Source organism: Crocodylus porosus, unplaced genomic scaffold (assembly GCF_001723895.1).
Source record: "Crocodylus porosus isolate Cpor-Errol unplaced genomic scaffold, CroPor_comp1, whole genome shotgun sequence".
In the NCBI taxonomy this organism is placed as follows: Eukaryota; Metazoa; Chordata; order Crocodylia; family Crocodylidae; genus Crocodylus; species Crocodylus porosus.
This window is the reverse complement of record NW_017728931.1, coordinates 57,429,801-57,456,912: the sequence shown is the minus strand read 5'-3', so window position 1 is coordinate 57,456,912 and position 27,112 is coordinate 57,429,801. Positions and strand designations below refer to the sequence as shown.

Sequence of the window (27,112 nt, the reverse complement as noted above, 5' to 3'; positions counted from 1 at the left end):
AAGAATCCACAGACAACAAAAGAAACTTTAGTAACTAGACTACAAATATATCAAAGCCTGCAGGACATTGTTGTTTATTTTATTATTTTAGTCTTTGCTTATTTTAATATTGTATACGAGGGGAAGAAGGATATTCTTGCACATGTCAAAGAAGTAGGAAAAAAATTGAATTGTCATATTTTGGATCTAGGAAATTTCTTCTTTGAAGTTAGTACCAAGGACTGAACTGTATGCAAACTTCATGTTAAGCCTTTATGGACTCTGTTTTCCTTGCTCAATTTTTATTGTTCAGATTGAAGGCTCACTAAAATATAATGGAATGGACATAAAAAGTAAAGCCATTCTAGTTAATGTAGTCCTACTTTAGTGTGTGAAATTGGATATTTGTAATTCATGGAAGGATTAGGATTGGCACATAGAAGCCAATTATATAAATGGCAAAATTTTTGTGTGAGTTTAACATTCTTTTCAATAACATTTAGCTGACAAAAAAATAGGAGGCATTACTTTCTGACAGACCCTTACATATGCATAATGCTTTAGGGCATGGAGTCTCAGAAGACCGTATCACATTGCTGTTTGGTGCAAATGATATGAATTAATGCCATACTTAGTACACCTAGTTGGGGAGAAATATATAATTATTCATCTACTGTTTATTTTCCTCAGTCCAGCCTTGTGATGTACAATTCTTGCTTTTGTAAAGATGATATGAAAAAACAATGGGAGGTGGTAGGTCCTTCTACTAAAGGAACAAATGTCTAGTTAAAAAATTGAAGAAGCTTGTATCTAGAGCAGAGCTTTATGCTTCAGTATCTTCAGCCTTACAGTGGGCGCTCAGGGTGCTTTCCTGAGATGATGTCCACTTTCTGAGATGCCTATGGATATAGGTACATAATTTAGGGGACCTATTACTGAATGTTACTGACCCTTTATCTTAAATATAGGATATGTTTGTTCAGACTCTTATCAGAAATAAGTTATTAGTGTCTTCAATCTTAGTCATCAACTGCACAGAGACAGAATAGCCCTAATGGAAATTTAGCTCCAAGTTTTTGACCATCAAGCAGTTGGGATGCTGATGGTCTATTAGCATTGAGCACTGACATAGGAAGCCCAGCCTGACAGTCTGTGAAGGCTCCCAGTCTGGGTATAATTTACCCAGATGTAAAGATACTGGCCTGAGGTTCATTAGTAGCAATGCAGCACGGGGGAAGCAGGCAGCCACTCAATATTTGCTATACTCACTAGGAGTTTGAACAGGCATTCATTTCTAATGGTGGAAATTTCAGGAAAGGTAATGTCCAGGCATTCCTGCTTTCTGTGCCTTCCCCTTACTGTGGTGATCCCAGTCTGGGGAAGCCATGGGGAGCAGCAGCTGCTTCACTCCTTCTGGTCTTTAGGGGGAGTTGAGCTTCAAGGAGAAAATCCCCATGCCTTTCCCAGACCACGGGGAAAGATTGACCCACTGTTCCCTCCCCTCCATTCAGGGAATCTTTCCCTGATGTCAGGGTCACAACACTCAGGACCATGAAAAAGCAGCTACACAGTTAGGAATCCCAGCAGAAGAAATCTAACAAATGCTTGTGAGCTCTTAGTTTCTACCGAGAGAGCAGCAGTTATCCCAGCAGAAAGTGAACGCAGGCGTGTGACCTAGAACTCCAGGCAGGAAGGATGCATCTCCTTGCTCGGAGGGATCTGGCATGTTTTCCTCGGTCAGACAATGCAATAGTCTACTTGAACTAAGAGAAAGTAGCTGAAGCAAGCCCTCCCCCATTCCACTCGAAAGAGACCTACTTCCCATTTAACTTGTTGGAAATTAACCTGAAATCAGTTTGCACTCACTGGAGCTTTAGCAGGTATGGGTTCACCTCAGGTTTCAGTCAAACTGGTTGCACAGAGAACTCCATCCTGGGGACTGGAGTCCAATGAATGACAACTTCAACCAGCTAACAGTAAAGCAGTTTGCTCTCTTTTTATTAAAGGACAATAAGATACGTACTTCTGCAGCAGATATTAGATGGTAGTGTTGTCCAATGGTTACAGCACTGGTTTGGAAATCAGGTCATCTAGGTTCTCTTCTTTCCTCAGCTATGGTCTGGTGGCTGACCTTCTGCAAGTAATTTCCCCTTTGTGTTCCTTAGTTTTCTTATATGTAAAATAGAGATAATGATACCAAATTTTTTTTGTAAGGTCCATTGAGACTGCTGATGAAAAGCACTCCATAAGAGCTAGGTAGTATTATTAATAACAGTAATGACTGGCCTTTTTTTTACCGAAGTGTCACTTCCAGGAGGTCTGTGCTTTTCCAAAGGTCCTCTTCATCTGATGAGCTATCAGAAAGGAAGAAGAATGCATTCTAATTTCCCTTATGGATTCAAAAGGGCTTGCTCTTGACCAGAACTTTTGAATATTTCTACTGTGTAAGATGCAGCATTTGTCAGATGTAGCAGAGCATTGGGGATCTTCCAGCAACCACTCTCCTTTGGGACTCACCAACATGTTTGGAGCAGGGGTTATAAGTGTCAGTTATTCCTTCCTTTGGTCAGCACCAATTCTAAGGACCTATGGTAGACCCAGACTGATTTCCTGTGGGTTGCATGCAAAGTCCCTTAATTGCTAGTGTTCCTTAGTATTATAATTTGTATCACTTTAGTTTTCATTCTGGGCTTTGTGGTCATAGGTAAAAATGGCAGATTTAAGCTTTGTGCATTGTGCCCTTCCAGGTTCTTAGAGATGATCATTCATATTCATTGTTTGGTATGCCTGAAGGAAGAACAGTGGAATAGTTCTGTTATACATTCACATAATTTGCCCATCTCCTCTTTTTCTGCAGAGATCTACCTTCATGGGACTCCTTCAGATTAAGCAGAAGGCGATGTGATGGTCAGAGTTGCACCACCCTTTGTAAAATATAGATGTGGAAGGGACCTCATTAGTCATCTAGTCTCTGCCCCTGCACTGAAGCGGAACCTAGTATAATTAGACCACCTTAACAGAATTGTATCTAGTCTATACTTAAATCTCCAGGGAAGAGCTCATATTCTCCTGTGCCAGTGCTCGACTACTCTCATAAAGCATTTTCCCAGTACCTAACCTAAATCATCTTAATTTTAAGCCAAGCCAGGTTTGTCTGTTTTTGTCCTATTCCCACTATATGTGGACAAAAAATATTTATTGTCCGCTTTATAACAACCTTTTACATATTGGAAGACTGTTAATACATTTCCCTCCTCCTCCCCGACTTCGTCCTTCTCTTTCTAAACTAAACAAACGCAGTCTCTTCAGCCTTTCTTAAGCCACATATTCTAAACCTCTTATCGATTCATATCGTCTCCTCTGAAAGCTCTCCAGTTTGGGTACATCTTTTTAAAAGTGTAGTACCCAAAAATGTGTACAGTATTCCATATGAGACCTGAGGTGAAGAAGACTAATTTAACAGCTTCTTATGTACAACACACCTCTTAACACACCATACAATGAGATTCACCTTTTTTGCAACATCTCGTTCCTTACTTGTATTCAGTTTGTGCTCTACTATAACCCCCAACTTTTTCTGTGGTACTGCTGCCTACAGTTTATTTTTCATTTCACATCTGTACATTTTAATTTCTCCTTTGAAACCATAGTGCTTTGCACTTGTCTACTGAATTTGATCTTGATGATTTTTTGAACCATGGCTCAAATTATCAAAATCATTTTGAATTCCAAACCTGTCTTCCAGCAGGTTTGCAGTTGCTCATGGCTTTGTTTGATCTGCACGCTTTATAAGTATGCTCAATTCTGTTATTCAAGCCATTAATGAACATACTGACTAGAACTAAGCCCAAGACAAGCTGTTACAGAACCCTACTTGTAATGCCAACCCAGTTTGACAGTGAACAGTTGGTAACTACCTCCTGTGTGTGGATTTTCGATTAGTTTTCTCTCTCATTTTACAGTGATTTTTATCTAGTTGAGGCATGTCAAACTCATTCAGCCCCATCAACAGAATCCAGAGGACGGGGCCAGTACATGGGTTAGATCCAGAGTATGGAGCCCTGTCATCTGACCCATAGGTCTGCCCGTGGTGCCAAAAACTTGGTGGTGGCAGTGCTGTTTCCTGCAGCTCCCAAAGCCACTGCTTGTCCCACCACCATATCTCCAGCCTCAGAGGCCAGATGATATATTTTTGCTCTGGACCTGACCCACAGGACTCCCCCAGAGATTTGGGGGCAGGAAAAACAATGGCAGCCACAGCAAATTTCTGACCTTGTGGGGAGCCCTGTAGAACAAATCTGGCTCTGAGAGCCAGAACAGGCCCATGGGATAGATCTTTGCTCCAAACAGTAATTTTGCAGTTTGCTCATGAGACTGTAATGTGATATGTAATGTATTCAAACCTTTACTAAAATCAAGCTGTAAACATCTCTTCCTCTTCCTTTATTCACTGGGCTGGTTATCTCTTCAAAGAAGGAAATTTGATTGATTTGCTATCATTTGTTCTTAAGAAATCCATGTTGACTGTTTCTTTTTACATTTTTATAAAACACCGTAAGTAGATTGTTTAAAATTTTGTTCTAGTATCTTTCCAGGTATTGAACTTAGGCTGACTACTCTCTAATTCCTAGGGTCTTCCTCTTTCTTCTTTTAAAAATAAGTGCTATGTTTGCCTCTCTTCAGTCCTCCAAGGCTTTATCTGTCCTCTATGAATTTTTGCAAGTAATTGTTAGTTGTTAAAACATTGCTTCAGCAATTCCTTAAGTACTCTATAGTGCATTTCATCAGGTCTTGGCAATTTGAATATATCTAACCTACCTAAATGTTTTTCCCTAGTATAACTTGTGTACCAACCCGCTTGTTTAACCAAATGTAATTATCTGGTCACAATTAAATGTTGTGAAGGCTGAAGAAAAGAAGAAATTGAATACTTCAGCCTTCTCTGTCATCCATTATTTTCTCTTGATCCTCATTAAGTAATGGACTCCTTTGTATTCATTTTACTTCTTCTAATGTATTTATAGAATAATTTCTTGTTGTTTTATATGGCCCTAGCTAATTGAAACCCATTTTGTCTCTTAGCCCTTCTATACATGCTTTTGCTATTCCTTTATAATATCCTTAACCATGTACCTTTTTCTACTTTTCATACAATTGTTTTCTTGATGTGCAGGTCCTTAAAGAGCTCCTGATGCAGCCATATTGGTTTTTCTCTCACATTGAAATAGTTTGCTCTTGTGCCTTCAGTATAGTTTTTCTCAGTAACTGCTAGCTCTGTTACTCTCCTATATCACTTATACTGTCTTCCCTGGAGATAATCCTTACAAGTCCCTTGAGCAGGTTGAAGTCTGCTTTTTTAAGCCTGTTATCCTTATTCTATTGCTCTGCTTTCTTCTTTGCATTAGAATCTGTTTGTGATCACTTTCACCCATTACTTTCCACTATCAAATTCTCAACAAGATACTCCATATAAGTAAGAATCTAACTTACTAAATCTAAAATAGCCACTCCCCTAGTGACTTCCTCTATCTTCTAAAGCACAAAGTTGTTCCAGAACTGGGAGACCCATGTACTTGACAATCAGAGTCTCTAAAACTTTAGCATCAAGGTCACATACCACGCTAGCTCCAATTCTTGGTATGGCTCATAAAATGTGGTAATCAGCTCTTTCCCATGTCTTTGCTGTAAAGATTAGTAAGAGAGCCTGCTTTTTAGGCTACTGTAGGTTGTAGGATATTTTCTGTTCCTGATGTTATTAAAGTGACATTTCTGTCAATCAAGATCACAGTTACTCTGTATGCCAGCTCTTTAGGTCCAAATAGTGATCTAAGATATTTTAAAATGACTTGCCCAGGAAATAACTGAATTTCTCAAAGCCATCTTCTATACAGAATGTCTTAACACCCTTTCTTTTTTCTTTTTTTTAATCCCAGCCATAACTTGGATTAAAAGGAGTTTAGGGGCTCTTTGGATTTTCAGATTATAATTTAAGCCTACACCCCCGCAGTCCAGTTTCACATTGCCCAGTAGCACCTTTAGGCTCAGGTATAACTTCAACCATTTCTGGAGAGGCATACCCTCTTTTTGCTGTACATAGCACAGAGCCAGCTTCACTTAGCTGTTTGTTGCATCTTCAGGAGTTTCAGGTATACAGGGTGTCCTGGGGCAGGCCAGGATATAATGGGGTATAATACATATAATATGGAGTATAATGTAGTATAAACTTGCAAGTTAGACTTGTTCCCTGATGATTCTTCACTCTTGCAAAAGTGAAGCAGAGGTACAAATTTAAGGTAACCCTCATTAGGTTACATAGACTGCCCCCAACCCCCAATAGCTGCATAAAAGAGGAGCAGAGTACCTCCTGTCCATCCCTATACCAGTGCTTGGAAATTGTAGTCTGGAAAAAAGGAGTGCTTGTAGATGTGCGGGGACATTACAGTGCATTGGAGCAATTACAGTGCATCAGAGTAGACTCAATTAATCGAGCCTGCTGGAATGTGCTAATTAGCACGCTCCAGTAGCCTCCACATCTCATGTATTCAGCACCCCTGCACTTCAGAATGGCAAGTGGAGCACTTTAACTAAAGCTCATTCAGTGAGCTTTACTCAAAGCGTCCCTGCTGCCATTTTGAAGCATGGGATGCTGAATACACAGTGCTGACAGTGCTTTAATCAGAGCAGCTCCTGGAGCTGGTCTAATTCCCCCACCGCCCCCAAAGCTTGTGTAAAGATGCCCAAGAAGACTCAGGGTGCAGGTGTGGGATTTCACAATAGTCTTTAAATATGAACATGTTTGTTATAAAGAAGACAATGGTGAGCTGTACCCTGCAGCAAATGAGAACAGAATAAAATGTAATGGTTAAATTAGAACAAGGGAGTTTTAGATTAGATCTTATGAAGAACTTTCTAACTATTAGAGACTATAAATAGAAGTTATATTTGTCCCAAGAAAAGAGCATTTTGTCCCAGGATCCTGCAAAACAAGACCACTGCCCCACTTCAAGTCCCATCAAAGTATGTGGGATAAAATGTGCTATTATTTTTTCCCAAGACATTATGGGATACATCTGTAAGGTTATTATGAGCCGCTCTTTAAAGAGGCTGGCCAGGATGTGCTTTTGGCAGCCACCTATCAGCAGAGGAGCTTCAATGCTACTTGGACTGGCTACTTGTGTAAATGACTGCCATTTCTGTTTTGATATGGGTCAAAACCCAGGACAATTAGGCCTGCCCCAAATGCAATGTCTAATTACAGCCAAGATGATTAAGTGCCAGAAAAGATTACCTAGAGAGGTCGTGGAATCTATCATTGGAAACTTTTAAGAGTCATAGAGAAGCATTTGTCCAGTATTGTTTAGAGGGGGTTGATACTTCCTTGAGGAGGTGATTGAACAGATTATCTCCTGAGGACTCTTCCAACTCTATTTGCTCAGCTGGAGATCTATTTTCTCTGATTGATTATAGTTTGGTGTTTTAGCTCCTTCCCTGATGAAGTCTGCAGGACCTCCAATCATCCAATCTCTTATGGTCAACCAAAGATAGAGATTTTTTTTTCAATTCCAACAGTTACTGCTTTGTAGAAAAGGTACTTACAGCAGACAACTATTTAAAGTGGCCACCTTCCCAAATTCTTAAAAAATCTCAAGTTCACTATCATTATTTTAACAGTGGAGACTTCATTTGTCTGTTGAAGTTTTCCTTGAATTGTATTTGTATAATTTCTGATAAAAGTAGAAACAAAGAAGAGGTGTACAGATTTTTTTGTTGGCTGCTCCAGCTATTCTCCTCTGTTACCCTGAATTTGATGATTTTTACTTGTTTGAAGGATACTGTTGTTCCAATGGGTAGGGAACCCGGGGAGCAGAAATTCAGATTCCCTTATTTTCTATTCCTGACTGCCACTGATTTTCTCTAGGTAATTGGGTAAGATAATGATTTGAGCTAGCCTCAATTTCCCAATCCATAAAATGGATATAAAAAAGGCTTATACATATTTGGAAAGTGCTTTGAAGTCTTAAGAATGAAAACATAAGTTTTAGATAGAGGTGATATTTTATGAGAACACTTACACTCTGCCAGGTCACAGAGTAATACCTTTTTACGTATCCATTTTTTTTTGTCTTGCATGTGTCAATTTACTCATCTCGGGATTTATTAGGAAGCTCAAAGACAGAAGATTTAGTTTAGAGAGGAGAGCTAACTTTTTTCATTTCTGGATGTCTCGGACTGATGTCTATAGGCCAAGGAGAATATATTCGCAGAGAGTTGGTAAAAGGTGGTGGATTCTAACAATCTCTGATATGACTGACTACGATGCATCTGAAAGAAATAAGCACTACTGTGTGGGGGGAAAAGGAGAAGTTTCATAGGAGAAATACTGACCACTATCTTTCTTGGTGAATAGTTTTATGAAAGTAAAAAAGTAAAAAATCTGCATGATTTATTTTTGTTAGTTTGTTGTTGGTATTCATTTCTCTCTTCGGGAACAAAAGAATAAGTATACATTTAATATTAATCAGCTAAAGTTGATGATTTTTTTTGTCCTTCAAATGTTGTTATTTTTTTTCCACGTATCCTTCTATATCACTGACATATAGTCAAAATATATTTCTGTTTGTGTGCAGTAAGTCTATTGTTCAGATTGAATGGTACCTACAAATTTTGTTCTTTTCTTCTTTTTGAGATAACATGTTCTGGGATTTTTTTTTTGCAGCGGGGGAGGAGGGGGAGGTAAATCAGTCATCCTCCCCTGACTAATTGTCTAGGCTTGGACAGTCACTTAATTTCTCTTCTTTGTTGGGTTCCTCCAGCTACAAAATAGGAAGAAGGCAACTTAGTTATTGAGCAATTGCTTGTAATTCATTGATTGAAGTTATTTCCATGTTTTGATGCCATAAAAGAGTCACACAATAAATGTTAAATGTTAACTTCTTCAGTGACAGATCTCAGCTCCTAACTTATCTGTTGTGTTCCATAAAATCGATATTTCTGCTGCATTGTGCCTGAGTTTCTTACTTGGTAAAACACTAATAGGTGCAGCACTGAAAAACAGGTAATGACACATCTCACTGGGTGCTCATACAGATGCGTGGTATTTCCTTGCCATTGGTGCTAGCTAGCAGGGCTGCAAGCTCCTCTTTAAGAATCATAACTGTTGCATTTAAAAATAATAGTGGGCCCAAAGCATGCAAGCCTTTACTTACTTCTGACAGTGGGGCTGACTACTGTGAGTTGCCCTGTTAATGTGACTCCTCATTGGGCTCACTATCACACCTGATAGTGTTTGTAGAATTAGATTAGTCACCCTGAAATTCTTACACCTCCACCTTGTCTCTTGCCTGATAGAATTGCAACAACATTTTTTTTTTAATTTTGAATTCAGCTAAGAGTGCAATTTAGCTCTTCCTAAACAAGATTTTGTCTGATGACTGTATTAATGTAAAATGAAAACCACCCCTAGAACAGGGACCTCTACTCCCCTTGCCTAGCCCTAATCAGTGGGTTTACAGTTACACTCCTTTCTATTCCCTCTCTCTGAACCATGGAATCTTTCATTTTTGCTTTGACAAAGTGACCCAGCTTCAGCAGGAGGAATGCAGACCATCCCTTCCCTGAAATAGTATACAAGTCTGGTAGTTGGGCCCCTCTCCTTAAGAGGTGAGAGATGTCGTTTTGAACCTCTCAGAGAACAGAAGGCATATACCCAAATCTCATGCACCCTGGGTAAATGCTCTAACCATTGAAGTCTTGAAAAAATGAGAACATCACCACCATTTAAAAAAATAAGTGACCCCCCCCCCAGTCTATGCTCTAAAGAAAGGACTTAGGCACTGCTATCAGAAGAGTGTTCAGGGTTGTGAGTTCAGATCAAGCTTAGGCACCTAAATCCTTGAGAGGGGTAGGATATAATGTCTTGGGGGACTCCCTCTCAGTATACTGGCTATTGTGACTCCTGTTCCAGGGAGCCTAACTCTCCCTGAGTATTGTTTAAAGAACTTAAGCACGTAACTCATCTTGTGGATTCTTTGTTGATCCAGCCCCAGGTGAACAGAAAGCAAAGGAATTGGCACTACTCCGTAAAACATCTTAAGGACATGTAGGTTCATGTAGGTGAGAAATGTTTTCAGGAGTTGCTCCTGGCTCTGCTGATGGGAGATGCAGTAAAGATGGTTGGTAGTGGGATGACCATGAGAAGGTAAGGAGGGTGAGAGATACAGATGGATACATTTTATGGTGGGCAGCAGAAACACAGTGAACACAGAAGAAACTGGAAGACCCAAGGCAATGCTTTCATTAAGTATTCTGTGCTATCAAAACTGTGACAGCCATCCTGGGTGTCAAATTATTTAACTCACTGATGAGTCCTGTGGGGCTGAGTTATGCAAGTGACTTTGGCAATAACAAAATACAGAAGAAAAAAACTGAAGAGGTATGGGAGGATTTCAAAAACTGTGATCTGAAAATCAGGGGGAAGATTTCAAAGTTAAAAAAGAATTTCTGGAAACTCGAGGGGAATAAAAAACAGGTGAAAGATATTAGCTTGCCAGTAACCAGAAATATTAGCAGTGACCTAGACTATCACCCAGCAAGGCGTCCAGGTTTCAGACAGCAAAGGTAAGGGCAAGAGTCACTTCCCTGCAGATGGTTATGCCTTTTTGGATGCTGTCACTTTTGGACACCCGATACTAAATCCCCGGTGCTGGTCTTTAGTTTCTGGCTATGCTCTATATACTGTGGTTAAATTACTGATGTATTAATTGCTAGCTATTTTAGATGCTGCAGTTGCCTCTCTCATGTACGTTTAGTGCCTTTTGTTGCTGCCTGCTCAAAATACTGTGGGCAGTGCTCATGTCTGGTGCTTCTTTTAGTTGCTTGGCTACTATGAAATGTTATCTTAGCATTTCTTGTGATGTCGCAGTTGCTTTCTTGATAATGGCATCCAAATAAAGGAATACGTAAAAGATGCCAATGCCTATATTGTTGTCGCTTTTGCTACAGTTACTGCAATATGCTCCTTACTTTACTATTGCTGATACAGACTACCTGTACAATAGTGGAGGGGGCACGATCAGACTATTCCTGCCTATTGAAATAGCTCCAGAGGGATGCATTGGTGCAGTGAAGATCATTATTTGGTCGTATGTGTTTGTATGAAGGGGAAGGGAGGTGGTGGGTAATTGCTTTACTGTTATGCAATCTTTTCTCTGTCAATTGCTACAGTGCAACTGGGATTTTAAAGTTATTTCACCTTTACTATATTTTTGCCTGATTTCTCCCATTCCCCTTCCCACTGAGAACTACCAGCAGAATGCAGTTCAAAAAGAAACCAGAATAGAGGTGGATTGTTGACTGGTGGAAAAATAAACTAAAACAGTGTATTTTGCTCGCTCTATATATACCTTTTTTAAAAAATTCCATCTACCTAGTTTTACCTCTTTACCTCACCAGTATTTCTGATTAAATGATTTTATTATACTTCTCATTTGAAACCTTTTGAAGTCTCCGAATATGCCATATTTTCTTCCAGTCAGTCCAAGAAATGTTTTGTCAACAGATAAATCAAAAATGGCAGTTGTTTTGTTTTGTTTTTAAATGTTGCTGCAATTATTTTCTTTCCTTTTTTCTTCCTTTTTTTTTTTAATTATTCCTGCTTTTTGGCAGTTGTGCTGAATTAATATTTATAAGATGAGATGTAGTTTTCTGTTTATATCAGCAGTCGTCTGTCTGTGAGATATGGACCAACCAGAATGCAGGATATCCTTTCTCATCGATCCATCAGGTTCATAATGTAAGATATTGTAATAAATGGCTATGTTGTCGCTGTATGGGTGTTCATGTGTTGCTATGGTGTTGTTAATACTTATATACAGGTGTCATGTTGCTGAAATTGCAGAATAATTTGTATTGTCCACTGGTTTTTTTGGAACTATGTGTATGTACATTCATTTATCATGGCGTGTGATTAGTTTTTGTATGACTGGAAGTGAGGCAATTCTAGTTCAGACTTACTGTGGTAGTTTCACTGTCTGTTTCTGGTTGCTTTGTTTACTTACTTTTTCAAAGAAAACAGATGTAAATAGCCTAGTCTGTGCACTTTCACCCTGTTTTGTGCAGTCCCCTCTCTACTCCCTGACAGTCAGCAGAACCCTCTTAGGTGGCAGACTTTTGGAGATGTGCACCATCTTTGCATTGGCAGTAATCCACTTCTGCAAATTACATGCAGCCTTGCTGACACCCTGAATTTGTGTAATTTTTGCAGAAAAAAAAATTACAAATGCTACTTGGGGTGGCACAAAATATTATGTCTGTTGTAACATGTGGAGTAGAACTCTCACAATAGTTCACTTAGCTTTACAGCTAGACTACAGAGAGGCTCACACATGTCCAAGCGGGACAGCCAACTGCCATGTTGGACTACCTCTTTGAGAAGAATGACAACTTGCCTCACACATTTCACATGTATTCAAGCATACCACGTTATTATAAATAATGTAATACATTCTAAAACAGCTATGAAAAAAGCTTTCTTTTAACCAAAGGTAAAAAAAATTGCACTAGATTTTAGCTGGTCCCACAGAACAAATAAAATTTGTACAGGAAGAAAATATTTAAGTCTTTCTGAAAACTACTTTTTATTATACCAAGACATCTGGATTCACAGGAAGCTTTACACGTACAAAGATATAAGAAATATCTTTCTTATAGATATTTAAGTTAAAAAAAAACCCCTTGCTAAAACAGGTCTAAAATCCTGTAACTTGTTTTGTCATTGGTCATTTTTAATCTTTAATATTTTAGAGAGTTTATAAAAAAAAAGAATTGTGGGAATTAAAGCATACATCTATCTACTTCTGCAGTCCGATGCCTTACCAGGAATTAAATAAATGCTCAGAAAGCATGAGAGAAATTAAAATTCACATACATGCAGGAACTCTTAAAATTATATATTAGTTTTTCTATACCTTTTCAGTGTTACTTTGCTTAACGTCAAATATCTCAGTCCTTCCTAGAATTAAAAGCAGTAGTAATGCATTTCATTGGAAAACTAAAAAGCTTATTGTAGGTGCTGGTATTTAAAGTTATGATATGCAAAGATAGAAAAGCTGTTGCTGACAAAGGCCAGGTTCTTGGTCATCCCAGCTCTTGATGTGAGATAATTTTACAAGGTGGGGAAAGGAAAGCAACAGTGGCTGGCTGAAGCCGCTGGGAGGGAAGGGATGGGAGAAGGTTTGGAGTGACAAAATAACCCAAAAGACAGATTTGTGTACAGCTGGTGCACCCAAGACCATGTGATAAATTGCTCAGGTATCTGGCAAACTGTAAAATACTGTGATGAATCAATTTATCACATGCCTCTCCAGTTTACCTCTTAGATGTTAACTCCAACCCTATACTATGTAGAACTCTACATCATGTTTTTAATTGCTTGGTTACTTCTCAGTTTCCAAATAAAAGTATTAAAACTAAAAACAGAAGATTTAAAAAGAACACATGTGGTTTAAAAACCAAACTGAATTTTTTGTCCCATTGTCTGAGTTTACAAACATTTTTAATGTGTCTGAAAGGGTGCTGGGCCTAAATCCCAGAACACAGCTCATGAGTAAATGTCCAAACTTACTCAAATTTGGCATTACTGGCAACTCAGATTCTTCAGCATAAGCTTCCTTCCCAGGCTTGGCTGTCCCTGAATTTCCCTCCAGGACCTCCTCTTGCCCAGAGAGATGTTCCCACCCCTTCAGTCTATCTGGAGTTAATTGGACTTCTCAGCTAACATGATTCATCTATAATTACCCTACATTTCTGTGCAGAATTTTAGCACCTGAATGTAGAGTGACTCAGCTGAAGAGCTCTGTGCTCCTCTTCTCCATCTTAGAGTCTGCACTATTATGCTGCAGAATAAGAACAAAAAACATGGTCTTATCCTGATGCTTTTGCAGTCTAACTGTAAATATAATGGAGCAGGTGTAGGTGAAAACATCAGGATGGAATAGATGGAGTAAGAAAGGACGGTGGTTATGATTTCTTGTACTCATGCACACATCTTTGTTTCCATTATAAATATTTTCAGATGGTAATTATTTTCATTGACTTTAGGAATGATAGAGAATGCTGGCAATAGCATGCCCTAAAATTATAAGACGCTTGGGAGGAAACAATCAAAAGGAAATGAGACCAAAAATAGTTTCAGCTGGATATGATGTATGACTTGCATAATGTATTATGTAATTACAAAAGAGGATCTTGGGACTCCCTGTATAACATAATATGACTTCTTAAAACATGGATCAACAATAATCTATATTTACAATGTGTAATATTGCCGTATTCCTTATTAGCTGCTCCAAAAACTGGTGATGTAAATGCACAGATCTTCAACTCCAACTATCATAAAACTCCCAATAGCTTTGTATTTCTGTGTTCCTCTATTCTCAAATGTATTGTGCTTAGATCCACTATTATAGTCCCAGATAAAGTAATTTTATCCATTCTATTTTGTCTTAATTTAAAAGAAATAGAAACTTCAGTCAAGTGATAGTATTTGTTAATAAAGAGATTAATGAATATAAAAAACTGGTGACTGCACAGTCCCTATGTAAATGTATCATACTGAGTTCATTGTTTTAGCTGAGTATTATTTCTCATTGCCTTCTGACTGTAGCTTTCTAACTCTTATAAAAATTAAATCGATTAGAAATAGACATTATATCTGCTACAACGTCTCTCCATGGGCAGGCAGAGACCTTGGTTTCAGAATACCTTTTAAAGTTTAATCACTTTTGCTTTTAATAACTTCTGTGCACAAGTAGTCCAAACCATAAAGTAATTTATTCATTTTACTGCTCCTTCACCCATTTCAGTCTCTTTCTATTATCTGTCTTCTGCATATGGGGCAAATTCTCTTTTCATTAGTGCAATGAAGGAGTTTAGGAGCACTACCGAGTGTCACTTCTCTTCCTTTTAACAATTCGGGGTTGAGGAAGCTGTGATTAAAGATTTAATTGTATGTCTTCGTTATTCCATCGTTTTATCAGGCCTGGTAATATCCTCTTGCTAAGTGCATGAGATACTCCGTCCTGCAGAGCAGTATGCCTGTATGTATCAGATTTTTATTTCATTAAGAGCCCCTATTGAAAAAAGTTTTTGAAAAGCAGAAGGATTTCAAGTATTCTTTCATCTAGGCACCCCTGAATGGTTAACAATTAGGTGTATTGTAAACTGACTCAAGGTCCAGTCCTGTTCCCCTTGTAATCAGTCATAAACCTCCCACTGATTTCAGAGAATCAGGCTCCAGAACTTTCCCTTTTTTTAAAAAATCCAGTTGAATCAGCATTTCTCCAGGGGATATGCTTCTGACAAAACCCAGTTTCAACATTCAGATTCAATACAGTGAGAGATTCTTAAAAATCTGTAGTTTAGAGGATACACGTTCTGTAGATATTTCACAATATGCTATGCTATAATTGGAGCTGCTGACAAAGTTGCTTTTCTTCCAAAACTGAGACCTGTAACACTACAGTTTACCCCATTCATCTCTGCACAAGATCATTCTAGCTCTCTGTCTAGGTACTCAATAGTCCACATTTTCAAAGTATAAGGCAACACTAAATAGGCCGGACAGAAGTCGCTGTATCATCTGTAGATAGGCGGTATAAGCTCGGCATTAAGTACTTTCTACTTATTTTGTTATGTATGTACACTCACTTTAAGTTATCACATTGGCAGGGTAATAGTGATGTATTCAGATTTATCTATTGCTTTTCATTGCGGAGTTGTGCAAATTTGTGTCCTTTCATTATTGTGGAACACATGAAAATGGATGTACAGTTCTTGTTTTGTTTATTCTGTCCTGAGTTAATTGATAAATTTGTTGTTTGCCAGGCTTCTGAATTTGTTTTCGATTTAACTCTTCAACACATTTGACATTACTTAATGTTTCCCTAACTTATTTTTGTAATCTTAATGGAATTACATACTACTATTCATTATTTAAATTAAATATTAATAACCAACTGATAATTTGTTGCCAGTTTCAAACCAAGCTGAAAGAAAAATATTAGAGACAGTCAATATCTCGAGAGATTTGGGGGAAAAAAGCCGCAAAACTCAAAGTAAGAAGTAATCATAGGAAAGAGTGAGTGGGGGGAGAGAAAAATCAGTTAGGGGAGAATTTTTTAGGTCAATTCATAGAGATGTAAAGACTAAATATGACAGGGAAACTGTGTTACATGTATAGCAGACCTCTATAGGTGAGCAAAGTAAATAAATATGTAGACAGGTTAAAGAAGGAAGACTGTAATGATAAAAAATAAGTAAAAAAACCCCAATCTGTTCAGGATATTAGAATGTAAGGATATCGAGAAAAGCTTATATAAAACAGTAGTAACACTTATTTACAGAACAATGCATTCACACAGACAAAACATGTAAAATAAATCAGACAACCTATTCTTATAAAAGTAAAAATAAATTACATTTTGAATTTTACTCATTCCATCTTGAATTTGTGATTATTGTTGATGGAAACAAATTGTTCTTGATTACCTGTTAAATGGCACACTACTGTGACTAAATATACTCCACCATTGATTTTTGCTTTTTAATATGTAAAACTGATATGCATCAGCATATTTAGCTTTCTTGCCTTACATGCTAAAGAATATATAATAACCCATGTCAAGGTCCAATTTATTTGGCTAGTATGGGAAAATGAAAACTGTATTATTAACAATTATATACATTAGGATAATAGAAAATGTATTAGCTGTATAGAAAAGCTTGCAAAACATGGCAGCCTTATTTTAATATGAATAGGATTTTTCTGATTTTATGGCTTTTTCCAAGAACTCCTATTCTAATGTCTCTTTCAAGAAACCATTTAAAAATAATAATTTAAGGATTTTGTTATTTAATTGTTAAAAAACAAAAAAACCCAGATTGGATTCAAGCATTGCAGAAGTCTATACCGGATGACTTTTGCATTATAAACGAAATCATGAAAATTTGCTGTAAAAGTTATATTTTAATATTTTAGTTGTGTAAGTGCATATATAGCAAATCACAACTAGTGTAATTTGGGTATGGTGATAGGTAAGTTTTAGCAAAATTATCTGAAGTTTATGTTACATTTTAGAATAAATATGATTTTCAGACAGGAGACTGGGGAGAACCTTCAATTACCTTACGACCTCCTAATGAAGCCACAGCATCGACACCAGTACAGTACTGGCAACATCACCCAGAGAAACTCATCTTCCAGTCATGTGATTATAAAGCATTTGTAAGTGTTGGTTAATTCAGTACCTTGGTTTTGGTTAGATTATATTATGTTAATGCTACATTTTGATAGCTCTGTCCTTAAATTTACATTTCTCAGTTATAGTAGGTTAATCTTAATGAAATGAAAGCACCTCCTCCAGAAAATTGACAAAATTAATCAATAAGGTGTAAACATCAGAAATATTATTTTGGTTATCAAATGGGTTGCAGCCATCAGAACTAAGAAATGACACCACCAGAAAATGGTCTTAATCCTGTGGGTAACAGTAAAATCCAGACAGCCCTATTTCTCTTACCTACCATATGCCCCAGGCTAATCAACTTGCTTGGTCAGAGGCACAATATGTCATATCATTGTCAAATATTAACATTGTCTGTTGTCTAGGGCAAAGATCTTACAAATGGTGATAACATTCCAAGTGGCCCCTTTTCCTATTTGTAGTGGACAGAAGCCAATAAACATAGTTTTTCTAATATTTTTCATAATTTTCCATATAATGCTTACTAATGCCATAGCAGCTTTTTCAGGAAAAGTTTTGCTGTCTGTGCTCATCTTATCCTTCATGTGCATAGTGTCTCAGCTCCAGGTAATATTGACATCAAAGCTTTTGCTAGCCCAAGTTGCTGTGGCACTTTTTAGAAGGGTGTCACATTTATTTTGTATGATACCTAGCCAGCTGTACTGGTGATATCTTATATCTTCTCATTGCACACTCAAAACCCAAGGACAAAGAATTCTTCCTTCCTTTTCCTTTGAATGCAAGCACTTGATAGAAAGCTGGGCCTTTCCCTTTTGCTTTCCTGCTGGCTAAGCCTGACACTGCCTCTGCCCCTCAACTGGTGAGAGAGATACTTGTTCTACGACTAGCCTGCTGTTACTACTCTATACTTGAAGCTGAGACTGGTCTTCCATTTCTCTCCTTTGACCTCTTTTTCTGTACTGGGGTCAACATGGGCAAGGGACAAGGGTTTTTTTTAAATTTTGTTTTGTCTACTGTGCCCACCCATTGTAAAGTTTAGGAGCAACTATCAAAAGATTGCTAGCCTTGCCTTGCTTTCAGAAGAGAGCAAGGACAGAATTGTGCCTCATCTCGTGCAGGAGTTAAAGCATAGGAAAAGAGGGCACACCTCAGACCAATATTCCTCCAACAGCTGGTGTACAGTAACAGCAAAGAAAATACAGGAAAGTATTGGGCAAGTCTATCTGCTTTTGCTTAAATATACTCATTTCAAAGATTTCTCCATTTTGAATGTTTTTAATTTGCCATCATTGAAGTCAGTAGCAAAATGCCCATTCACTTCAATCTACAAAATCCGGCCCTTACTGGGAGTTGATTTAGAACCACCAGAGAATGACATGTATGCTTGGATTTAAGTTTTACAGTCCTTTCTGAATAAAATTAAACTCCATGATATTTATGCAGTTGCAAGGGGAACACTTTGTTTGCAATCCGAGCTGTTAAGTACTGTGTAACAATCCTCAGTGTGTAGTGCTCTACAACTGTCTATCCTGAAATGTGTGTGGCTCTTTCACCTCAGTGTATTGTCAGGTTTGAATTCAGGTGCGAATTAAAGACTTTAAAAATACTCTATGATTGTAGGTCTAGAAGCAGCATATTATAACTATCTATGTATAATATTAGGTGCACGTAGCTCAGCTTCAGTGCCATCATCTACCAAAACCATATGATTATTTATTGTGAAAGGATTTTTGCAAACGGAAATGTAAATGCACAGTCTTACAATCAGATGCAGTTTAAGACAGTGTCTGTAATGCTTTCTTCTTAAGTTGAAGAAAGTAGGAAACTACATAAACTATTTATAACAACTTTCATATGCTATTTATAAATTCTCTCTCTCTGTTCCTGCTTTATAGACTGTGAGTACAGCCTCCATTTGAAATTATGTTCTGTAGGAAGTACAGTAAAAAACCTTCAAAATGATAAAATGTTTAGGTTACCATGCTGGTTTTGTCAGATTTTTAGGAACATTTTCTAGATTTGTTTGCTTTAGCTACAGAAAATTGAATGTATTTTTATTTTAGTATTTAGGTTCTATGCTGGTAAAAGAGTTAAGAGGCACAGAATCAACACAGGATGCCTGTGCAAAGATGAGGGTAAGTTAGTAAATATATAACCATAATTACAATTATAAATACTGATTACTGAATTAAAGTTACCTCTTTTTATATTTATGTCTCTGTTATTCATAATTTTTCACTGCCCTTGAAATCATATTGGTATTTAACAGAAAGTCCATTCTTACCTTTTATCTTAAATTTATGCAGATATAATTCCTACATCAGGTGTAAAACTTACATGTAGGAATTTTTGTGCCACATTTACTCTCAATTCTTTAGAAATATTTTAAAGTACTTTTTCTAGAACTTATCTTGACACTTACTAGTGAAAAAAACGTTTTTAATATTACTATAAGAAGGAATTGATGCCTCACACATGGCAATGCAGATCTAGCCTACTAACTGGAACTGACTTGTTAAGTAACATTAACGTATTCACTAGTATACATTTCCTAACATAAAGCCTGATTATGCAGTCACTTCAGCCTGTAAGTGATATTCACACAGGCAATCCCATCCTAAGATCACATACATGAGTAAAGTTACTCACGATTTGACACGATTATAGGATCACACTAAGAGATTTATACTGTTTTATTCTTTAGCAGAAAAACTGGTAGGTTTTTTTCAGACTAACAAAGGCATGTTTGAGTAGTTCTTGTGTCTCGTTTTGGCTGCTAAAGAAATGATTATGAAAGCTAGTCTGGATCAGATAGGCATAATATTGAAAGAAATACAGAATACAAACAGTCGCGCTACAGAATACCTGCCTGGTTGTAACAGTTTGTTCTCAGCACATTCCAGTTGGCTGTATTTACCTATATGTGGTAATCTGGAGTGGGTAAGTGAATTGGAAAATATAATTGCCTAGTAAGTGCATGCAGAGGCAAAATTACTTATATGGATGAATGTAACTTGTACATTGATTTATTAATCTTATGTCTTCCATGCATAATGCCTCTTGAATGCTAAACTAGCATTTGAGTCTGTTATGCAGTTAGAAAAGGTGTAAAAGTCATGCAGTCAGACAACTGTTCATTGGTTAAACATCTACAGTTCTCAGGCTTCCACACAACCAATTTTAGTTAAGGTTGACAGTAATTTATGCTTACTAAATTGCCACAAGATTTGTGGGTTTTTTTCAACCAACTGCATACTAATAATTCCTATTTGTTTGAAAACAACCACTTTTGGTATATGGAATACTGGCCTACTTTTAAAGGATCTACAATCACAAATGTGCGTGTGTTTTTAAGAGATATGGGGAAGGTCAAACCAACCACTTCATTTTTCAGAAATATGCTTATGTATATTTGAGGGCAGAATATGACACTTCAGTAACATGACTTCCTCAATAAATTATCATCTGATTGAACTCAGAAACCCAACATCAAAAAATGTTATAAATAAGCTATTGTAAATTGATAAGTGTTTATAAAGTGCCAGTGCTTTGATTCAGATTTATGTATATCTTGATGATGAGTGCTATGAAAATCAGCTTAATAAGGATTTCAGGTTTCCCATAAGACTGAAAAAATTATATTGTTACAAAGCTTAATACAATTAAATATTATTCTGTTGTGTTTAAAACTAGTATCACTATAAATATCCATTTAAAAACAATTTAAGTTAGCATCCTTATTTTCTGTTTTTTCTTTTACTTTTCTTTTGCAAGGACCATTTTCATAAAAATACTGATTCTCTGTTTAAGATTTAATCTATTCTGCTGACTTCTTTAGTTTTATCTTACTTCTGTTAAAGTCAGTGGCAAAAAAGCTCATGGACTTAATGGGAGAAGATCATTGCTTTGGTCTGAACGTCTTTCAGTGAGGAAATAGCATGCAGTGTTTGTTCCAAACATTTCTCCCTTCATTAGATATGCTGAATGTTGGTATCTCTGAATTAAGAGGACAAATTGTCCAAAGTTGTCCTTAGGTCCCAAGATGCTTAATTACTTATGTGCATTACTGTATTTTATGGCTCATTAAGTTTGCTTTGGCACTACAGCTTTATTATAATTTATTTTTGCCTTAATTTAAATGGACTAAAAATGTGAAATTTAATGTATTATTTGATTGCTCATCAGGTACAGAGCTCTGCTCACTGGTTCAATCTCATTAAACTCAGAAAGATTGCACCAGGGTAACAGAGAGCAAAATTTGGCCCATTATCTTAACTCATATTTTTCTTTTTACATTCCTAAAGTTTAGAACTTGCTAAAGTTTGTGCTATAAATGAAATAAGTATTAGGTACTCTTCTTGGAGTCTGTCAGATCTTGTTTCCAGAGAAGGATCTGTGAAAATTAGGTGCCAAGAATTCTTGTTAGTTTGTCTTTCAGTACATACCTTTGACCTTATTCTGTTGAAAGTAGTTTTAGTACACCCTTGATGAATGTTAACTTCCTGTCAGTAGATGCACGAGGCTGAAAGGGACCCATAAAAAAGAAAAGTATCTTGTTCTTCCTTAATCCTTCATAGACTCAAGAAAATTAGGAATGGAAATAAACCATTTTCAAGTAGTGTAATCTAACCCCTGCCAGGGCTGGAGTGTTGCTTTTAGTGTATTTTTTTGTGTCTTGGGTTTCTAGTCCTCAATGTGGTTGGAGGGAACATCACAACCCCAAACAGGCCCAAAGATGTTAAAACTCCCTCTTATTGTTTAGCTGGAAGAGGGATCACAAATACTCGGTATTTTGTTCTTGTGGTTTCCCCTTCTTGATCACTCATAGTTCTTCCCAATTTTATACGATACTACAATCAGTCACATGGAGGATTTGTTTGGGAAAACTGTACAGATACTTCAAGAAGTGATCTCAACATGACCCTCAAGGTTTATACATTTTGTTATTCTCACCCATATCTCAGATTTGCTTGCTTCTGAGAGCTTATCACAGCTCTTGCACTCACCCAGAATTATAGCTGTTTGGCGAGAACTGCACCCAAGAGATGGATTATATTTTTTTTTCTCTTGTTCACATAGTTTGCACTCCAGGACTGAATTTATTTTTATGGTTTTCTGTTTGTTTTCAGCTGTCTCTTCTTAAACATCTCTCCCTCCCTCTGCAGACCCTAGCATGGCCTCCTTATCTCTATCCTCCACCTGCTATAAGGTGACCTTTTGATACTTGGAGATTAAATCTTACTGTCCTGGCCCAGGTTTGTTTTATTAATTATACTTGAGAGATACATCCAAGAAGTTAAGGACCTTTATCTCTAGCATCGAGTGGGAAATATTAAAACGTGCCCCCTTAGATCAGATGCATTTCCCTTTGTTTCAAATCTATGTTGAAATTGGAAGAAAGAATAAACTGATGGGGGAGAGGTCCAGCTGGAATGGGGAAAACTCCAGTTTTCTACCTTGGGCTGTGTTTTGGTGTACACCCATCCAAATTTCTTGAATACTGACCAGCCAAAGAGGACTGTGTTATTCTTATTACCACTATGGACATATCAGCAAATTAGGCTACTTCACTGCCAGTACTCATAAAGCCCTAAAGATGAACAACTAATTACACAGATGGTAACCAAACAAACCCTTGGAGTATCTGGGGACATTTGCAAGAAGATATATCCTTTCGATTCCAGTGCCTCTGGGCAACATGAAGCTCTATCTGTGTGTGGCAAATCAAGGTCTAGGGTCCTGAACCAGCAGCTCATCACAGCATGTGTTTAAATGCTTTAATGCATTGACATCAAATAATGCAAGGTGGAACTGTATAGAGACCCCCAAAACTCAAGAATCATAGCACACAAACTTTGGGGTTAGAAGAGTATAGCTGTGTGAGCTTAGGGACAGCACTGTGCTAATTAGCTGTCTTATGGTTTAGTCCTCACACCTCCAAAGAGAAGGATAAGCAGAAGAGTGTTTGTCCTGATTGTGACAACTGAGACTCCTCTTTATTAAGGTCCAAATATTTTCCTCCTCCTTACCCAACTTTTCACTTTTAAAGGCGGGGGGAGGAAAATAGTGAAGACTTCCCTGGTATCTTCCAGCTGATTCTGAGAGCAGGGAGAAGAGATGAGATTATACAATGTGCTGAAAAAGCCCATAGCAAAGCATTCCCTATCTACCCCTCTCTGTGTGCTCCACCATGAAAGATTTAATGATTCTGTTGCCTGAAATGTGGGATCTGTAACTTTATCTAATTTATAGCAGGACCCATTTGAAGCCTCTGCAGGTGCACTATTCGCATCTTTATAGGACTAAGGTAAAGCAAAACTAATAAAAATCATACTTGACAACTTGTGGCAAAGGAGCAGCACTTGTCAGATACCAATTTAAAGTGCTCATCTCAGGCTAATTAAATTGGCTTTTGCAAAATATGTCTCTGAGGTGAACTTTGTTCTGGCTCAAGCAAAAGCTATAAGCATAGAAAAAAAACCCATGAGCAGATAAACAGTTTGCAGTTTAATTTGGTGCTCAAATACAATAAATAATACCCAGCATTTATCACACTAGATGGCAGATACATACACAGCTTTTCAAGAATTACCGTATTTACCTGATATCAAGTCTACTTTGAATTTATGACAGCCCATCCAATAATTAGATTTTATACATGGAATATTATATTTGTTATAATTTTCCATATATATAATCTAATTAGTAGACAGTTGTCTTATATTCATCCCCTCCCACTGTTGTGGCAGGTAGAGCAGCAGCAAGCAATGAGGGGCCAGACCACCATCCATTGTCCCCTGTCCCTTGCCTGTACTTGTTTTACCCCCACCCAGACCACTGGGGGAAACTTTTGTCTTGGATTTGAATAAATATGGTAACTGAAGTGTTTTGCATTATTTATATTTAAAAGATCATTATGTGTAGGTCACGTTTTAGATATTTAGTATTTATTATTATTCTATTGACAGGAATAGACCTCTCATTATAGCTAATATCTAATATAAAAATGAAGTAATTCCAAATACCAGCATGTATAAAGTGAAATAGTCTAATTTCTGCCAGCATTGTTATGCCTGATGCGAATACAAAAGGCATTTGACGTTTCAGAATGGAATAATTTGTTTGCTTATTTCAAAAACTATAATTCTTTTTATTTTTGCTGATACAGTATAACTTCAATAATCTGCTTTTTGTGTAGTTATATTGACTCTTATACTGCAGTTGGTTCTACATTGCAAGACCCTGGGCTACCATTTCAAGGAAATACAAGGAAAGAATGCATTGTAGCCTTTATCCTTTAAAACAGTTGTCCTTCTAGTGATTGTCCACATGCACGGTCCACAGTGGGTGCCGAGAGACTGCTCCACTCTTCCACGGGCTTTTCACTAGGAGCATAAGAATGGCTGCATATCTCCCATGTTTCAGTTTGTCTCAACCATCCTTTAGCTGGAAATGGATTATTTTCATAGTCTTCAACTGCGGTTTTTTACCATAGTTTCCTAGCTTTTGGTAAGTTTTCTTTCTAGATAGAGACTTAAGCAAAGTAAACAAAGTAGTTGCTCTCTAGTTTAAGCAAATTATTTTGTCTGAGAAGACTAAGCCTCTTTTTAACACAATATGGCCTTTTATAGCCCCTGCTTAAATACCATCTTCTTTGTGACAGAGCTGTTGCTGTCCATGTTGGCATAATAAAGGCCTCGACATAGTGCCTTCCCATATCGCAGGGAAATGTTTAATCTGGAAATCTTCGACTTCTGTGACCAAGAAAGAGAGGGAAACAAGACTTCAGGAATGCAAGTCTACTTGGAAAGCTTGTGGGATCTCAGGGTCTGAAGCTGACCCATAACCCCTCCACAAGGAGAGAGTCAAAGTAGACATGCCATGACAATCAGCAGCAATACCAGAGAAGTCTGTTTCTAGTGAGAATAAAACTAAGGGGAATTAAAAAGGAATCCTCAAGTTGGAGGTCCTTGAAGTAGTATCCTGAGTCTACTCTCCACCATTCTGCTTATGAGATTCACAAATCAAAAGTAGTTTCCAGTGAAACTCAGAAACTCAGCACCAACAATTCAACAACAGGACAGCAGTCCAGGGAATCAACTTTCTCAGAATTGAAAAGTCACTGAGCCCTCAACCTCAGTTTCTACCATGCCAGCAACAAGCCAGCCAAAAAACCACGTAAGACTATACTGATTTCCAGTCCAATGTATTTGGCCCCATCAGTCATGTGTCCATTCTGCCAACAATGCTGCCTCCCTTTGTGGCATGAGCAGATCTGCTCATCACACAGAAACCAATCACGCTTGCTGAAGTGGGCATCTCAACATCAGCACTGGTCTTGTCAGGACCGTTAGCACCAGACCTTAAACTGGAGCCATTATTAGCATGGGGACCCTCTGTACCATTTCTTGACATGTCACTACCTTCAAAATTCCCCTGAAACTCCAGTGACAATCAGTGGACTTTCTCAAGACCCAACGGGTTTGTCCTCAGCCTCAGAAGCTGCTCTACCACCAGCTTGTGTCTCATAAGCATTGGTACCTTGACCCCTGTTCCTCATCTCTTGATAATACGGTGGTCCCTCTGAGAATCCCCTGCCTCAGAGAATTTGTGGGGGGCAGTAGGATTAACGAAGAGAGTAGCATGATCATTCTAGAAGTATATGAAAGAGTTACTGCCACTCCTGTCACAATGAAAATAACCAAAGGTAAGTGGTACCTCCCAGAGATATAGAACACTTATATACACACCCAGCTGCCTCCTTCCTAATAGCGTTGGCTTTGGGCAAAGAGTAAAAATAAATAAATAAATGCAAGAACATGCCCAGAGATACTGTGCCAGAAAATGAGCGATTTATTAGATAGAAAGCCATACTTTCTGGCAAATTTGCATTTTCCTGTGGGCAGCTATCAAGGTCTCCTGGCCAATCTGATTTCAAAGTCTGTGAAAAGCTGTCTACAGACAAGCTGCCCCCAGACTTGAGGGAAGCCTTTTTGGCAGTGGGACAGTCATTCACCAAGATTTGCTTGCAGGCAGCCATACAGACAGCTTTGGACATTTCTTATCATCTGAAGGAGAGAAGTCTGGTATACACTAAACTACCCACTCCAGTACTGAATGTTGCACAAGCCAAATAAGTTGCTACACACTGATCCTGCTGGCTCTGGTCCAGCAAAGGCAATTTGCCTTCTGTGCCTGACATGATGGTGCTCCAAGAGCTTACCAATGATCCAAGACATATTAGCTTGAGACAAATGAACATAAGTCACCAATGTGATGAGGTAATAAGTAAAGCTAACCACACTCTTTCTTGCATAAGTAGGTACATCACAATCAGGTCTAGGGAGGTTTTGGTCAGGCTACAGCAGGAGTATTACATCCAGTTTTGAGCACCGCGCTTCAGGAGGGATGTAGATGGCTTGGAGTGGGTTCAGAGGGCCACTCGTTTGGTTAAAGGCCTACAGAAAAAACCCTATGAGGACCAATTGGGAGACCTGAACCTCTTCAGCCTCCGCAAGAGGAGGCTGAGAGGTGATCTCGTGGCCACCTACAAACTAATTATCGGGGGCCAGCAAGAAATACGGGATACAATGTTTACCAGGGCACCCGTCAAGGTAACTAGAAATAATGGCCACAAACTGGAAGAGAGCAAATTCAGATTGGACATCAGGAAAAAATTCTTTACAGCAAGGGTTGCCAAAATATGGAATAAGCTTCCAAGGGAGGTGGTACTATCCCCTTCTTTGGAGGTATTTAAAAGGATATTGGACAGATACCTGGCTGGGGTCATCTGGCCCCAGCACTCATTCCTGCCCAAGGCAGGGGGTCGATGATCTAATAGGTCCCTTCCAAACCTAAAAATCTATGAAACT

General features: G+C 38.0%; 1 protein-coding gene across 9 annotated transcripts in view; it reads left to right on the top strand.

Annotated features, from left to right (window-relative positions):
* The window catches only part of ANKS1B (ankyrin repeat and sterile alpha motif domain containing 1B), an 837,577-nt gene that overhangs the window by 778,160 nt on the left and 32,305 nt on the right, over positions 1 to 27,112 (top strand). For 6 of the 9 annotated variants that reach the window (XM_019545115.1, XM_019545113.1, XM_019545118.1 and 3 more), the window contains 3 exons: positions 11,696 to 11,770; positions 17,132 to 17,260; positions 19,304 to 19,375. In XM_019545115.1, the coding sequence (XP_019400660.1) occupies positions 11,696 to 11,770; positions 17,132 to 17,260; positions 19,304 to 19,375 (276 nt within the window). The remainder of the gene's footprint in view (positions 1 to 11,695; positions 11,771 to 17,131; positions 17,261 to 19,303; positions 19,376 to 27,112) is intronic. The other 3 variants (XM_019545119.1, XM_019545122.1, XM_019545114.1) reach the window with 2 other exon arrangements.